The sequence below is a fragment of the Carettochelys insculpta genome, chromosome 7 (genome assembly GCF_033958435.1).
Source record: "Carettochelys insculpta isolate YL-2023 chromosome 7, ASM3395843v1, whole genome shotgun sequence".
In the NCBI taxonomy this organism is placed as follows: domain Eukaryota; kingdom Metazoa; phylum Chordata; order Testudines; family Carettochelyidae; genus Carettochelys; species Carettochelys insculpta.
Window position 1 is genome coordinate 60,894,368 of NC_134143.1, and position 14,970 is coordinate 60,909,337.

The following is a 14,970-nucleotide window of genomic DNA, read 5'->3' on the forward strand; positions in this document are numbered from 1 at the left end:
TGACGCGTGTAGCCACGACGGGCGCTATTTCGAAGTTAGTGCTGCTACTTCGAAGTAGCGTGCATGTGTAGACACAGCTTATAAGAACAGAATCTGAGAGTGTTAGTGTAGTAATGAATTCAGTTGTGTGTAGTGTGGGTTGTGTGCTTGTTAGAAGGTGTAGCACAGACTGTCTGGGGGGTGTGCAATAGTGACTGAACATAGATGTGTGTGTCGACTGGATTGGTGTTTTTCAGCAGGTATAGTGCAGGCTGTGTGTGAGTGGAGTGTGCTGTGCTGTTGGATGCAAGTGTGTGAAGCTCAGATTGGGTGTTCATTGTGCTGTAACAGGCTGTGGGTGAACAAAATGTGCAGTGGAGACTGTTGGATGTAGGGGTGTGTGTAACCAAAACTGGGCGTTGTCCAAGTGTGTAGCACAACGTGTGATCAGTGGAGGAGACGGTGGTTGTGTGTGTGTGCACTCTGGCATTACAGTGGCAGTTGCCAGTCCCAGGCACAAATGCTGCCTACTTTTCTTGTTGTTCCCTTGCTGTCAGCCCAGCTCGCTGAGGTCACAATGCTCCCGCTGTGTGCAGACACTGTGGGTATCAGCTGCCTCAACAGAGCCTGTCCAATGGTGGAGCCCAGCCAACAGCAGGAGGCACCTGACACATTGGGACTCGGGAGTCCTCTGGTAAGGGGCCATGGACACTAATGGTGATGCCCAGCCCAACACGTCTTGCCACCCTCTCTAAGTTGCAGTGGCTGAGCCTGCTCACATTACATCACTGGAAGCTTTTCTGGGACATCAGTGGCAGCAGGAATCCTGGCACCCCCAGTGCAGAGTTGGGTGAACATCCAGTGCCAGAGGAACCAACAACAAAGCTCCATGGGCTGCAGTGTGGTGGCTTCATCTGTGGCCATTGGTCCAGGCAGTGAGTGTTCAGCTCCAGCCAGTGCTTTTTATCAGGCTCTTGAGCTGTGTTTCATTGTGTGTGGCCTGTCTGAATTTGTCTAGCCAAGACTCCTAGATATTGCCGCAAAGATAATCTACAGGATCAGGCCCTAAAGCTGCAGGCTGTCTGAATGACATACACAGGTTCTGTTAAGCATTATTATGAACTTTTATTTCCCTAAATCACTCCTGTGGTTTAGCTTATAGACATTTTTGTACATTGACATCTTTCCACTAAAGCAGGTCTTGGCTAACCCGCAGCTCTCGAGCCGCATGTGGCTCTTTGAGCAATTAAATGTGGCTCCTGCTTGGAGTTGCATGCTGGGAGGGCCGTCTGCTGCTCTGCACACACACCCCAGTGCTTGAGGGGGGAGAAGTGTGTAGTGGTGGCAGTGGCCATGGCAGCAGATAGGGTGAGTCACTGGCATTGAGTTTGAGCAGGGGACTGGGGGTGCCTGGCTCTGGGGAAGGGTTGGTAAATTGGGTTATAGCAGGGAGCTGGGGGTGCCTGGCTCTGGAGGAGGAAAGGGGGATTGGGTTAGAGTGAAGGCCCAAAGGTGCCTGGCTCTGGAGGAGGTGGGGCACTGAGCCACATATTTTACATTTATTTTTAATCTCTCTCAGTCAATATATATAGATTGGCAGATAGCTGAAAATAAATATGTAATATGTGGCTCTTTGCACTCTTATCTATGGCTCTTGGTTCCTAATTGGTTGACCACCCTGAACTAAGGCGCACAAACTGCTTTTTGTACAGGCGCCTCATTACAACAGGCTAGAACCCACTAACCCTCCTTTGTCCTATTGCTGCAGAGTGTTAACTATCCACTTCACTGTGCGTGGTTTCTTGCAACCAGTTAAATTCTTAGGCTAAAACTGTTCCACCTTGAATGTAGCTGTGCCTTGCCAAGTACCTTTCCTAGACCCGGAAAGGAGTTTTGTGTTGCTTGAAAGTTTGTCTGGCTCATCCAAAGGCAATGTGTAGAGGGCCACATCCACACCCCCTGGGCCACTCCCCCCCCCACGCACACACTCAGCACCGTGCTGTTTCCAGTGGGTGTGGAGGCAGTCCCACCTCTTCCCTGGAGTGGTGCATCCTGAGAGCAGTGCGAGTTTCCTAGCTGTGCTTCTCCGGGAGGGAGAGGGGGAAGGATTGCTCCCATGCTCATTAGAAGAGGCATGGCGCTTCCAAAGGAAGAGGTGGGCCAGGGCAGAGCAGGACTGGGAAGACGGTGGGGCGGGGGTGAGGCGGGGGCAGGGCGTGGGCAGGGAGAGGGCAGGGGCAAAGTACGAGTGGGAATGGAGAGGAGCAAGGCTGTTGCAGAGGCAAGAAGGGAGCAGGGCAGAGGCACATGACTGGTGCCCCTCCTGAAATCCCCACCCTAGATGCCTCTTTGCTCACCAAGAGAAGCTGGTCACGTAAAAGGTATTACCAACCCCATTTCGTCTCTTTGATTGACCTGGCTATAACAGCACGGGAAATTCATGATATACAATTCAGTTTCAAGTCACATACAGGGGTCAGGACAGCAGAACAAGGACGCTTGTTTACAGCCAGCCTCCAACATCTCACAGCAGCAACCTACCAAACTAAGGGTCAGAAGGAGATGAAGGATATATTAGCTCAGTGTTTCTCAACCAGGGGTACTCTACCATTGGGAGTACACTGGGGGCTTCCAGGGGGCACATCAACTCATCTAAATATTTGTCTGGTTTTACAACAGGCTACATAAAAACACTAGTAAAGTCAGTACAATCTAAAAGTTAATTCAGACAATGACTTGTTTCTACTGCTTCATATACCTTATGCTGAAATGTAAGTCCAATATTTCTATTCCAGTTCATTTATTTGATAGTAAGATGGTAGAAAGTCAGCAAGTTTTCAGTAGTAGTCTTCTGTGATATTTTTGCATGTTTTTGGAAGTAAGGCTACGTCTACACTTATCCAGAAGGTCAACAGCTGAGACACAATTTTTTGGTACGCCAGTTGCATGCCTAAAATCGACTTTTCAGCTATCGACTTTCATCCTTGTCTTCATGGTAGAAGGTCGATAGGTGTGCTACTCCCGTCAACATTCCTTAATCCTTGTGAGGAGTTCCAGGGTCAGCGTTGAAATGGCACCCAAGATGATCCACTGTGATCAGTGTAGATGTAGCCTAAGTAGTTTTTAAATGAGGTGTAACTTGGTGGTATGCAAAACCAATCTGACTCCTGAAAAGGATCCAGTATTCTGAAAAGGTTGAATGTCACTTGTTTCAAGACCTCAGATTACCTTAGGACCTTTTTTTCCTCAAGCGGTGATATGCATTCACTTCGGGGCACGTGAGAGAAGTCTAGGGGTACTTACAATTCTTTTTAAAAGGGATATTTTATTTTAAAAAAAGGCTGAGAAACACAGTGTTAGCACATAGAATGAAAAAGGACAATATTTTGATATGTTAAAATTTAACCCTTGATATTTACTAGTTTGGAATCCCTTCACCTTTCCTTCCTCAAGTGTTGGGTTGGGTTGCTGTGCTACATCACAGCTCCGTGTCAGAGTTCAAGTGAACAGCAGTGGCTGCAATATGCATAATCTATAAATACCCTGGGGTCACAAGAATTATAAATAAGATCATGTTCACAGTGGGATTGTTAGTGTTCACTCTCATTTGTAAATTCACTTCTAATATACCGCAGTGTGAGTGAAGTCACAAGTGGGCCTATCTGTCTTGATAAATATGTATGCACTGATGTCTCTGAAACACGTGCTCATACAGTGCTTCGGACAGAACTAGTCCAGCACAGCTTCTTGTCACTGGTGCTTAAGGGACTTTGGTGGTGGTGGGGTTACATCCTGTTTTTTCCCATCAAGGTCCATCCTTATTTGTGCAATAAGGTATTATTGAGCTTATGTAAGGTTGGCAGAAACTGGCCTTCACTGAGTAACTGCAGTGAGGTCCTTTCTACTGTATACCTGACTTCTCTGCTCGTCTTGCTATGCAGCTATTCCTAATACATAGCTGACACTTTATTTTCCTTACCTTGAGTCTGTAGCTCTTTTTCTACTTGCTTCTCTGGCTAGTTCCTTTGCTTCATTTACGCTATTACCTTAAAGGTACCTTAAAGGTGAGGTACTTAAAGGTGAGCATACCCTTCCCCTGCACTGGATATTGTCTTTTCAAGGCTTTAACGTGTTAGCTTCTTACAGCTCTCTTCCTGTTCTATTCCCCAGCCTTTATCATCTTTACTGCCTTTTTTTTAATTTATTTTGCTTCTCAATATATTCAGTGAATTTTACAGATACACCATTAGAACATAACACTGGTCATACTGGGTCAGACCTCTGGTCCATCTAGCCCACTAAGCTGTCTTCTGACAGTAGCAGTGCTTCAGAGTGATTAGACAAAACAGGGCAATTACCGACTGACACATCCTTTGTTGTCACTCTGTCACAGATTTTTATTAAGAAAACTAGTGGGGGCACAGTGATCTCCTTTAAATCCTTGCTGATTTTGCCTTATGTAAGTAGAGATAGTTAGCTCACTGCAACATTTGCAGCTAGTAGGAAATACTTAGAATACTGCAAATACAGAAGTAATAGTAACTCTTGCATGATCTAAAACATATATAATTAACCAAAGCCTTATCTCAAACAGTGGGCTGGAGCATGAGGACTTATTTACACATTTCAGTAATGTGAAAATAAGGTGTGCATATCTGACTAATGTTTTCCCTGGTAATGACATATGTCCTAAATACCTTAATGTTCCCTTACAGGTATCTTAAAATAACTGTGCAAAAAGCTTGTTATTGAGCTGTATATTTTTAAAAAATCCATTGCTTGACATTGCTCAGTAGACAAAGTGAGTATTAAAACAGAAAGTATAGCGTATATGCTGCTCTTGATTACACTGGACTAACATTAGTAAGTTCAGATGCCTTCAGGGAAGTTACTCTGAATTTACACAGTTGTCATAGAGAAACTGCATTTTGTCAGTTTGCTGAGTTCTATGGTTGGCTAATATTTATTTATAGAAATAGAGCAGATATGTCATGAGACAGCTCAGTTGAGATTCAGGTATAAGTTCACCTGTGCATGTTCATTTTCTTTCAGAGAGGGACAGAGAGAGCAATGCAATCAAATCAAAAACTTGTGGATATGGGCAACCCTCTGATTCCTGGATACACAGGTAAGTAATATGTTTGGGCCAAATCCTGACCACCTCCTTCAGTTTCAATCCCAATTTAATTGGCCATTGGAGTACACTCCACGTCGTGCATGAGTTGCAAGAGCAGCTACTGTGACATGCTCCTCTGCTTTATTTTACTAGAGGGATCAAACCAACACTAGCAGCTCAGGAGATGTAAATGTGAGAGCATCTCCTCTCTCAATTAGATCACCACTCAAAGCTCAGCTGATCAGGAGACTCTGGGCTAGAATGGTGGCTTTTTTGGGTTCGAATTGCCTTTCCTCTATTAGTTCCCCGTAGAGCTGGGCCTGATCCAAAACATTGGGATCCAGAAATAAAACACTCCAATGTTCAGGCATATTTCAGAGCCAGGATTTTGGCTCTGGCTGTTACACAGAGTTTGTGGTCAGTTACAACATTGAGACTGACCAAATTCAGGGGTGGTTGGAAATGGGGTTTTCATTCAGACCATTGTTCACTTTAATTTTTCCCACCTATGTGCAGAATGATTTTTTTTTATGTGCACCAATATGGAGATGATGTGTGGGTGGAGCCAGGGGTTTGGAGTGCTCAAGGAGAGGCACAGCCTTGGGCTGTGGGAGCCCTCCCTCCCCTCTGCAGCCCTGGAGCTGAAAGAAAGATGCATGTTTCCCCAATTCCAGCCCCGAAGCAGTGCAGAAATGTTCTTCTCACTGTGCTGCAACCCTGCTGCAGAGGGAGTTAAGTGCATGGCGGGGGGTAGCTCCCTGTGCAGCCACTCAGCTGCATGCCTTAGGGGAAACGTAGGTTCAGACCCATCAGATTTGTATTTGTATTTTTTTTAGCAGTTAACATAGTCATAGAGTCAGGTTTAAAGTTAAAGAACTACAGTAAACTCTCTTTTATCCAGTATTCGTTCCTTCAGAACTCTCAAATAACCAGCACAAACATAATGCTGCTTCCTGTTCTGAGAGCAGATCTAAGCACAGGAGCAACTGAGCAGGCTGTCCCCTGAGAGTTCCCCAGCCAGCTCCCACCCCCTGGGCTACCCACTGGAGTTCTTCCAGCTCTGGCCAGCTCCCCAGGTCTGGAGCTGCCAGCTGGGCTCTGCACTCCAGACGGCTTCCAGCTGTGGGGCTGGTGGGGTCCCCTTGCACCCTGGCCTGGGTTCCAACAGCTGGGGCTGCCAGCAAGGCTCCATGCCCCAGCCTGCTCCTAGCTGCAGGATCCCGGGGTTTCCAGATATGAAAGAGTTTTCAGTATGTAGATGTGCTATATGCATCTATTCTTTATAATGAAAATAAGTTATTAGGTGGTAGAAGTCTGCTTTGGAGGTTGGTTTCCCAAATTAAAGACCAAAATCTACTTCTTATAATGCAGGTGTTCATTTTACTTACAATCACAATTTCTAGCCAAAATGAAGGCTCCAAAACTGCATTTTCAAAGCATTATGTAAAAGAAGGACCATTAAAAAATGGAGTATTTCAAACTACCATTCAGACTGATTCTTTGGCACAGTAAAAAGAATTGTTACTAGAACTGATATTCCATAAGAGGGTTGTACTTTCATAGTTCTTGTCAAAATGTAGTTTGTTTCAAAGATCATAAGAGGTCACTGTTGTTGTGACCATTTATATAAATCGTGTGTAATTTGAAGAACTAAGAATGACAGATGTTATTTTTTAACATATAATTTCACTCTGTAAATGCTTGCAATAGGTTCTATTCAGTCTTTAGAACTTTCTAAATGTATTCTGCTTGCTCCTTTAGGCTACATCCCCCAAAGATTCTATAGAATTGGCACTACTTATGGAGATGACTCAAAGGCATGTATGACCTCCTTCCACAGTGCTTCTCAAAGAAATAGAGACAAATTGGATGAGCTGAGATACATAGCAGCCAATACGCCCAAACTTCCATTTATTTGCTCTAATGAAGATGTTTTACAAGCACTTCATGACTATAATTATAAACACCATCCTTATATGCTAGGTACTGTATTTAAGTCGTAATGAATTTTATTCCAGCCAAACATCCAATTAATGTTACTTGTACAATGTGAATTATAATTACAGTCTTCAGGGACTTATTAAGAACCAGATTTTATCTTCAGTTGCTCGCGCATTGCTCTGATTTTAGTGGGAGTTACACATATAGTCAGTGACAGAAATTGGCCTTCCATATTTTTCATTTTTATTTTAAATCTTACAGTTTTCTCAAATAGGTGTATATATATTTAAGGGTATAGGCTCATTGTGATGTGAAATGATCTACATGGATCTTACATCAATTACAATTATTATCCAGAAATCCTTTCATAAATGGGGTTCTAAATAGACTCATGCAATAATGTGCTCTCAAATTGTACTACTATCTAAAAATCTGAAGCCAGTGTTTTCAAACCTGGCTGACTAAGAGTAAAACCATCCTGCTGTTTAGAGGGACTGAGCACCTGCTGCCCAGACTGACTGCAGAAGGAACTACAAATGCTCACCAGCCTTGAAAAATCTATCATATACTCTGGGTACCTAATTTTAGGCACTCAGATTTGAAAATTTTGGCCTGCCCTTCTGGGGCTTGATTCTGTCATCTTTACTCATGCAGATGGCTAGCTTCCTCTGCAAGTAGTCTCATTCTTTCTCTCAGTGGTACTATTTGCAGAATATAGTGCTATTTATTGTGCATAAGGCTGGCAGAATCTGGCCTTTAGCATTAGGAGAGAGATTGAGAGAGAGATTTTAAAATGGTATTAAGAAAATGCAAAAAAGTTTTCATTTGAACTTGTGACTCGTGGATCTCAGGGTGTCTCATATATCCTGGTTTTCCCTTTAGCAATAACTTCTGTCCAGATCTTTCCTTGGGCTCCTTGCTGTGTGTGAGTGAGCCCCTTTTGGGGTTCTGCACGATTCACAGACTCTGAATATCCCTGAACTCCAGACACCCAAGCCTGAACATGACTCCAAGTGCTTTGAACTCAAGGCCAAGCTGCTATTCATGGATTCCTTACTATCAGCTGCAACAAGCCAGCGTTTCTCTTCTGATCAGAAGAGTTCTAGAAACAGCACCACCCTGTAAAAGATGTTCAGAACTCCCTCCTGCAGTTGCCTTAGAAACCCCTAAATGTCATCAGATAGAATGTTCTTGATTGACAGTTCTTAAGTCTGTAACTAAATTGTCAATTGTACCTGTCCTCCTACATTTATTAACGCATCACAGAAGAGCAGCTAGCTCTGGCTGAGCATGGCAGCACACTGCAAGACAAATTGCAGTTTAGAATAGAAAGTTCAATAGTGCCCTGTTGAGACTGCAGGGGACCTTTCCGCAGGTAGAATGTTCTGGGATTCTGGCAGGCCATGAATACTAAGGCAGACATGTGAGCCTAGTTTCCCTCTAGTAGAGCAAAACCCATTGCATTCAATGGAATGACTCTGATTGATTGGCTCCTTCATATACTCTATGGCTGCAGTTCTCAAATGTCATTGCACTGTAACTGCCTTTTGACAGCAAAGGTTACTACACATCCTCAGGAAGGGAGACGGAAGCCTTAGCCCACCCAAGCCCCATTGCCCTGGATGAGGGGCCCAAAGATAAAGGCCTTCACCTGAGCCCCTTCACCAGGGCTGAACCTTAAGCCTGAGCCTTAACACCTTTTTTCTTGGCAGTGGGGCTTGGCTTTGGGCCACAGACCATAGCAAGTCTAACGCCAGCCCTGGCGACCTGATTAAAGTGGGGTTGCTGCCCATTTTGGGGTCTCAATCAACAGTTTGAGAACTGCTACTCCTTGGTAAATATAAACAGATATTTTCTCTGGCAGTTAGGTGTAATTTTGAGGTGGTATATATTTAATCATTTTGCAGGTCCTGTAGTAACTAAGAGAAGTTTATTAGAGCCACCTGTTCCTGGCTGGACTGGGTTTGTGCCTAGAGCAAGAGTCACTGAACTGGGATATGGTGTTCGTTACCATGAAATGACAAAAAATTGCTATCAGGATTTTAAGAACTTAATAAATCAGGTCCACTATGATGTGTCCAACAATTTACACAAGTAAGTTTACACTAAAATATATCCTTTGAAAAGTACCATATAAGATGGTGGTGATGCTGTTTGTTTGGTGAAGTACAACAATAAATATAATCTCCCAACTACTAAAGTAATGAAAAGGAATAGGACAGGTAATAAGTACACTTAGGTAGACTTTTGGTGGTCTCATAGGGCATGACTGGTAGGAATCTGTGAAATACAGCATAGGTAATATAAAACATACAATTTTTAGAAGGACTACAGTATACTGTGTATTTTCATAATTACATTTTAAATCCTTCCTTATCTACATGTGGTACTGAACAGAGGCAGTACGCAAGAATTAACAGTACACAACAGCACATTGTCCTATGTTGATTATGAAGATATTCAGTCTTTTCTGTTCACTACAGGTTGAACCTCTCTTGTCCAGCACACTCAGGACGTGACTGGTGCTGGACAACAGAATTGCTGGATGATGGGAGGTCAATATTACCAACATATTACCTCTGATTTCTGAGCACTTAAGAGACACTTTGGGGTAAATTACAATTAAACAACAGCATAGTACACTGAGAGCTAGGACTGGTGGCTGGATACAAACTTTATGGGACCATAGGAAACTTCACCACGCCCATGATAAGTGGCCATCCAGCTAACTAAAATCATGTCAGAGTACGGAAGTTGCTGGATGAGAGACATGGGTTAGAGAGGTTCAATGTGTACTTGAACCACAAAGATTTTTTTTTAAAAACCTCATTGTGTAAACCCCGATGATAATTTGTTTTTCAAGTATTTCCCCTACATTCTACTGCGTGTTGGATCTACGGCCTTGCCTACAATGATTTCAGGTACTCATGTAGCTGAACTGGTGCAAACATCTAGTATATTTTCATCATAATTTGTCCTGGTGCAGCATATACTACTAGCTGAAATGCCAGGGTGGAAAAGGTATATATTCTACAGCCTGGATAGTTCTGACAATTCATAGTTGATATAAGGAAGAGCTCATGGGAACCTAGATTTTAATCCAGAAAAGCACAGAAAATGACTACTTATATCAGTATTTAATTAAATTAAAAAAAAAACAACCTTGATTTTGATTCTTTTTCTCATTTATCAGACACTTGCATTGCCAACAAAATTTCAGTTTTACCTCAGAATATAATGCCAACAAAGCCTGCCAGCAAGAGGCGGACAAATCAGTCTGGGCTTTTGTCCCTGGGAGGGCAGGAGAGTTGATCTGTGCCATAAGAAATGGAATGGGTCAAGTTTCTTACTAACTAGGAAAGGATTCAGCAGTTGAGCAGGGGGAAGAGTGTGCGGGAGTGTGAATTTCCACAGGGAAGCGTTCTATGTTCAAGGCTTTCCCTTCCCAAACTTAGGAGAGGGAGTATTTCCCTTCTCCTACTGAGAGATGTTGCAGCTCTGAAGGGAACTTCCCATATCACAAGGAGGCAGAAAGAACTCACTGGACTCAACACAGCCTTTTCCCTTCCAGCACAATGCTAATTATCATGTGTGACTTCCTATACATACACACACAGCACCCCACAAAGATTTCATCACTGAGCATGTGCTAGCACTTGCTAAGGCTATAAGTGAGGTTTTTGAGGAATGTGCCGAGTGCTTATTCATCTGTTCATAAACACAAAGGGCATATGTTCATAGCCCTCTCTCCCCCTAGTCTCACCTACATACCCCATTCTCCTCAAATGCATACCCAGGGTCTTGTGTTCAGCAGCGTGGCTTTGGTGGAAATTCTGGTCAGTTGGATCCCATGTTCCATATACACACAAAACTCCCAGGAAAGCAATGAGTGTTAGCTGAGCAACATCTGAGTGTTGTGAGAATGTCTACATGGCAGAGCTGTTTCAAGATATTCCAAAATAGCTACTCCACACCTTTGAAATGCATCCATTATTTCAAAATATTTTTCCAAAATAAAAGGTGTGCTATTTCAGCATCCCTATACACCTCATTGCAAGAAGAGTAAGGGATGTCTCAAAATAGTGCTTTATTTTGACTTTTGGTGCTGTTTAGATAAAACTGAATGTCGAAATAGCCTATTTTGAGCTATATGCGAAGTAAGCAAAATAATGTAGCTTATTTTGAGTTTAGGCAGTCATGTAGACATGGCCCTTGTGAGCAGAACACATAGGCTGAGTTTACACTTGGTCAAAATTTGGAAAAGGCCATGCTAATGGCCAAATGGGAGAATAGTAATGAGGTGCTGAAATAATATTCAGTGCCTCAATAGCATGCTGCTGGCCACAGCAGTTTGAAAGTACCGCGTTTCAATTACGCGCAGCTTGTCTACATGGGGCCCTTTTCGAAAGGACCCTGCAAATGTCGAAATCCCCTTATTCCTATCTGGTGATGTATTGGGTGTATTCAGCTGATAGGAATAAGGGGATTTTGACGTTCGTGGGGTACTTTTGAAAAGATCCCCACATAGACAAGTCACGCATGATTGAAACGCGACACTTTTGAAGTGCTGCAGCCAGCAGCATGCTAATGAGCCACTGAATATTCATTTCAGAGCCTCATTAGTATTCTCTGATTTGGCCATTAGCATGGCCCTTTTGAAAATTTGGCCAAGTGTAGGCACGGCCATAGAGTTGAGAAGATAACTAATGGCAGGAGAGTTAAAAATTAAGTGTGATAATTTTGTAAAGCTTGGGGACAAGTAAGCAAATTCTGAAATGATATAGGTTAATTTTTTCTGATTTTTACATATTTTAGAGGCAAAATGAATGAAGTTAAAGTTAGTAAAGTTTCCAACACATGCCCAAGATTCTACAGGCCTGAAGGGATGCTACCAAAATACAGCGGTCATATTCCACGTAAGAATTTAGAATTTTGTCCTTTAAAACATAGTTTGCTATTGATACGCTGCAGTCCAGCACTCCTCTTTTAAATTTATTTGGCACTTTATTAAAGTAGCTAATAAGAGTGCCTGTCTGGTGCTTCTAAAGGCTGGAAACTTGAACTGTGGCAGACAAAATGGAGAAACAAGTTCCAAAGATTCAGGAGAACAGCTTGCCAGCCCTCCCTGCTTCTTTGTCTTCCACCAGTGAGGCACAGGCAACCTCCAGTGACTGTGAGTACAACAGTATCTCATGGGACTTCAAGGATTAAACAGTGGGTATTCACTTCTTGCAGATGAACATCTCGTCATTGGGAAAACCTTTGGAAACCTGTGCCGAAGCTGCTCTGTATGCACACACACGGAGGAGTCCTATGGCGCTCATCTCACTAAGAAACGTAATGCTGAGCAGAAGCTCCGGAAGAACTTGAAATGTAATATGAAAGGCTGAAACGGACAATGGTTTGGACTTTGATAATTGATTAAAAACTACTGAAATATTATCGAGTTGGGCATGTTTAAAACTTTGAGGCTTGCTCTTGGCGCTTAATGCTATGTGATCTGAGATGTGCAATGTTTTGGATACGTTTCACTTGTGAAGTGAACATGCAAGTATGGGTTATAAACCACAGTGTGTTTCAGTACTTATGAGTTCACCCTCTTTTTTTTCTGGCATATGCCTAATGTGCCTCAGGTATCACATGGTCAGGATTCATCATGGAATTTGGTTTGATCAGTAGCTTTCTTGGCCTGGGATGAACTCATCTAGATCAGCTTTGCAAAACATTACCCCAATACTATTTAGCTTAGTTGCTCCCAGGGCTCAGAATTATTCTGTTCTCCTATTTTACTGAAAAAAAGGTATTGACTCTTTGGGCTGAAGTGGAAAATGCTGAAATGAAAAATGCCAAAGAGCAAATGGAATCAGTAACCTGTGTTACACACTTTAGCTCGTAGGGTATACCAAGCACTTTAAAACAGGGTTTTGCAAACTCTTGGTAGATGAGTAGTAACAAAGAGAGACCCGTGCTAGTCTATATACTGTCAAAACAAAAAGCAGTCAAGTAGCACTTTAATGACCAGCAAAATAATTTATTAGGTGAGCTTTCGTGGGACAGACCCACTTCTTCAGACCTTAGCCGTACCAGAACAGACTCAATATTTAAGGCACAGAGAACCAGCAACAGTAATTAAGGAGGACAAATCAGAAAAAAATGATCAAGATGAGCAAATCAGAGAGTGGAGGGGTGGGGGCAAGGTCAAGAATTAGATTAAGCCAAGTATGCAGACGAGCCCCTACAGTGACTCAGAGTATGCGTGTTACTGAAAAAAAAAATTCGCATCGCTATTCAAAGAGAGAGAGCCGAGCTGGCTTTTATATTCAAAGTCAGCACATTAACACGTGGTTTGAACTGGGATGGGAATTTTCTGACTCACTATAGGGGCTCGTCTGCATACTTGGCTTAATCTAATTCTTGACCTTCCTCCCCCACCCCTCCACTCTCTGAGTTGCTCACCTTGATCATATTTTTCTGATTTGTCCGCTTTGATTACTGTTTTTGGTTCTCTGTGCCTTAAATATTGAGTCTGGTCTGGTCTGGCTATGGTCTGAAGAAGTGTGTCTGTCCCACAAAAGCTCACCTAATAAATTATTTTGCTGGTCTTTAAAGTGCTACTTGACTGCTTTTTGTCTTGGTAGATGAGTCCCTCTTCAGGAAAGAGGAAGCCATTACATCCTTTAATGACACCGACATCTTCATTTATATACCTTCCACACATCTCCTCACCCCAGCATGTTCTTGTGCTCCTCTACAGAAACCCTATCTTTTGGGAATCATGACCTTAAAAATGAAAGGTTGTGGGGGTGGGCAAACTAGATCAGCAGATTGTGTTAGAGCCAATCATTGAACCCTCATTGAATTCAGAGTTGGTGGGTGTGGGTGAGGCCAACACATGAGTTTAGCTGAACGACTGCTAGCAACAGTGATACATTTCTGGTGAGTTTCCGTAGTGTAATTACTGGCCTGAATCCTCATAACTCTCCCATGGACATGTTTTGTGCTGTTCCCACAGAAGTCATTTTCGCCCCACTTCCCCCCTCTATGCCTAGTCCTGTATGCAATGGCCCTCATGTGGCTGGAGAAGACTGGGGTAGTAATAGAGTTTTAGAAGACCTCCAGAAGCCTGAGTTGCATAAAGGGATTGGGAAAGACCAAGAAGATCTAGCTCATAACAACGTATGTGCTGCAAATATCTGTTGGTCTGTTTCCAACACAGAACCATGGTGGCCAAATAGAGCTGTATAGAAACCAGATCAAAGAAGGGGCAAAAGCAAGGGGTAAAATGCTCAGTTTTTTTCAACTCCATTATTCCTGTCTGAGGGTTTGGTATCCTTATTTGATACGTGAGGCATATCTGCATTACGGCTATTTGCATATTATGTATTGAACTTTGACAATTTGTTCTGTCAAACTTGTCAAAATCTGTGACCCAGTAGGGTTATGAGGGGAAGGTTTGGCTTTAGATTTGCTAATCAGTTCTATGATATCTAATGCTTTACAGCTGCATAATTTAATAGCTCCAATTTCTGCTTTCATGTCTTTGACTTGCTTGTTAAGCATTTAAGTTTCAATTCTTTTTTAAAATCTTTTAACCTTTATCCCTTTGATTTTTCTCAGCCTATAATTTATTATAGTCTCCTGTCAGAGGAGGTGGTAGACTAGGTGACTTTTACAGTATTGCAAATTATAATTATTAGCGTTATTTGCATTAGTAATAGATTCATTCTTACCACTGAAAACAATTCCATTATCTGATCAGACAGTTATCTTCACACATGGTTCAGATTGTCCGTGATCACATACTTTTATTAGGCACCTCTTTGTAAGAGGGTCAAAAGGTGGATTATGCTTTAATAGATCAAGTGGTCTTTCCCCTCTTAACACTTCTCTGAGTAAAGATGGGAAAGTAGAACAAGACCTCCTCTTTTGCCTCC

The 14,970-nt window shown here is 42.7% G+C and overlaps 1 protein-coding gene across 1 annotated transcript; it reads left to right on the top strand.

Annotated features, from left to right (window-relative positions):
• Positions 1 to 1,332: 1,332 nt before the first annotated feature.
• Positions 1,333 to 12,426, top strand: SPMIP5 (sperm microtubule inner protein 5). Its single transcript, XM_074999679.1, has 6 exons — positions 1,333 to 1,347; positions 5,032 to 5,107; positions 6,857 to 7,078; positions 8,944 to 9,130; positions 11,852 to 11,952; positions 12,272 to 12,426. The coding sequence occupies exons 1-6, from the start codon at positions 1,333 to 1,335 to the stop codon at positions 12,424 to 12,426; spliced, it is 756 nt and encodes a 251-aa protein (XP_074855780.1).
• The last annotated feature ends 2,544 nt before the right edge of the window (positions 12,427 to 14,970 follow it).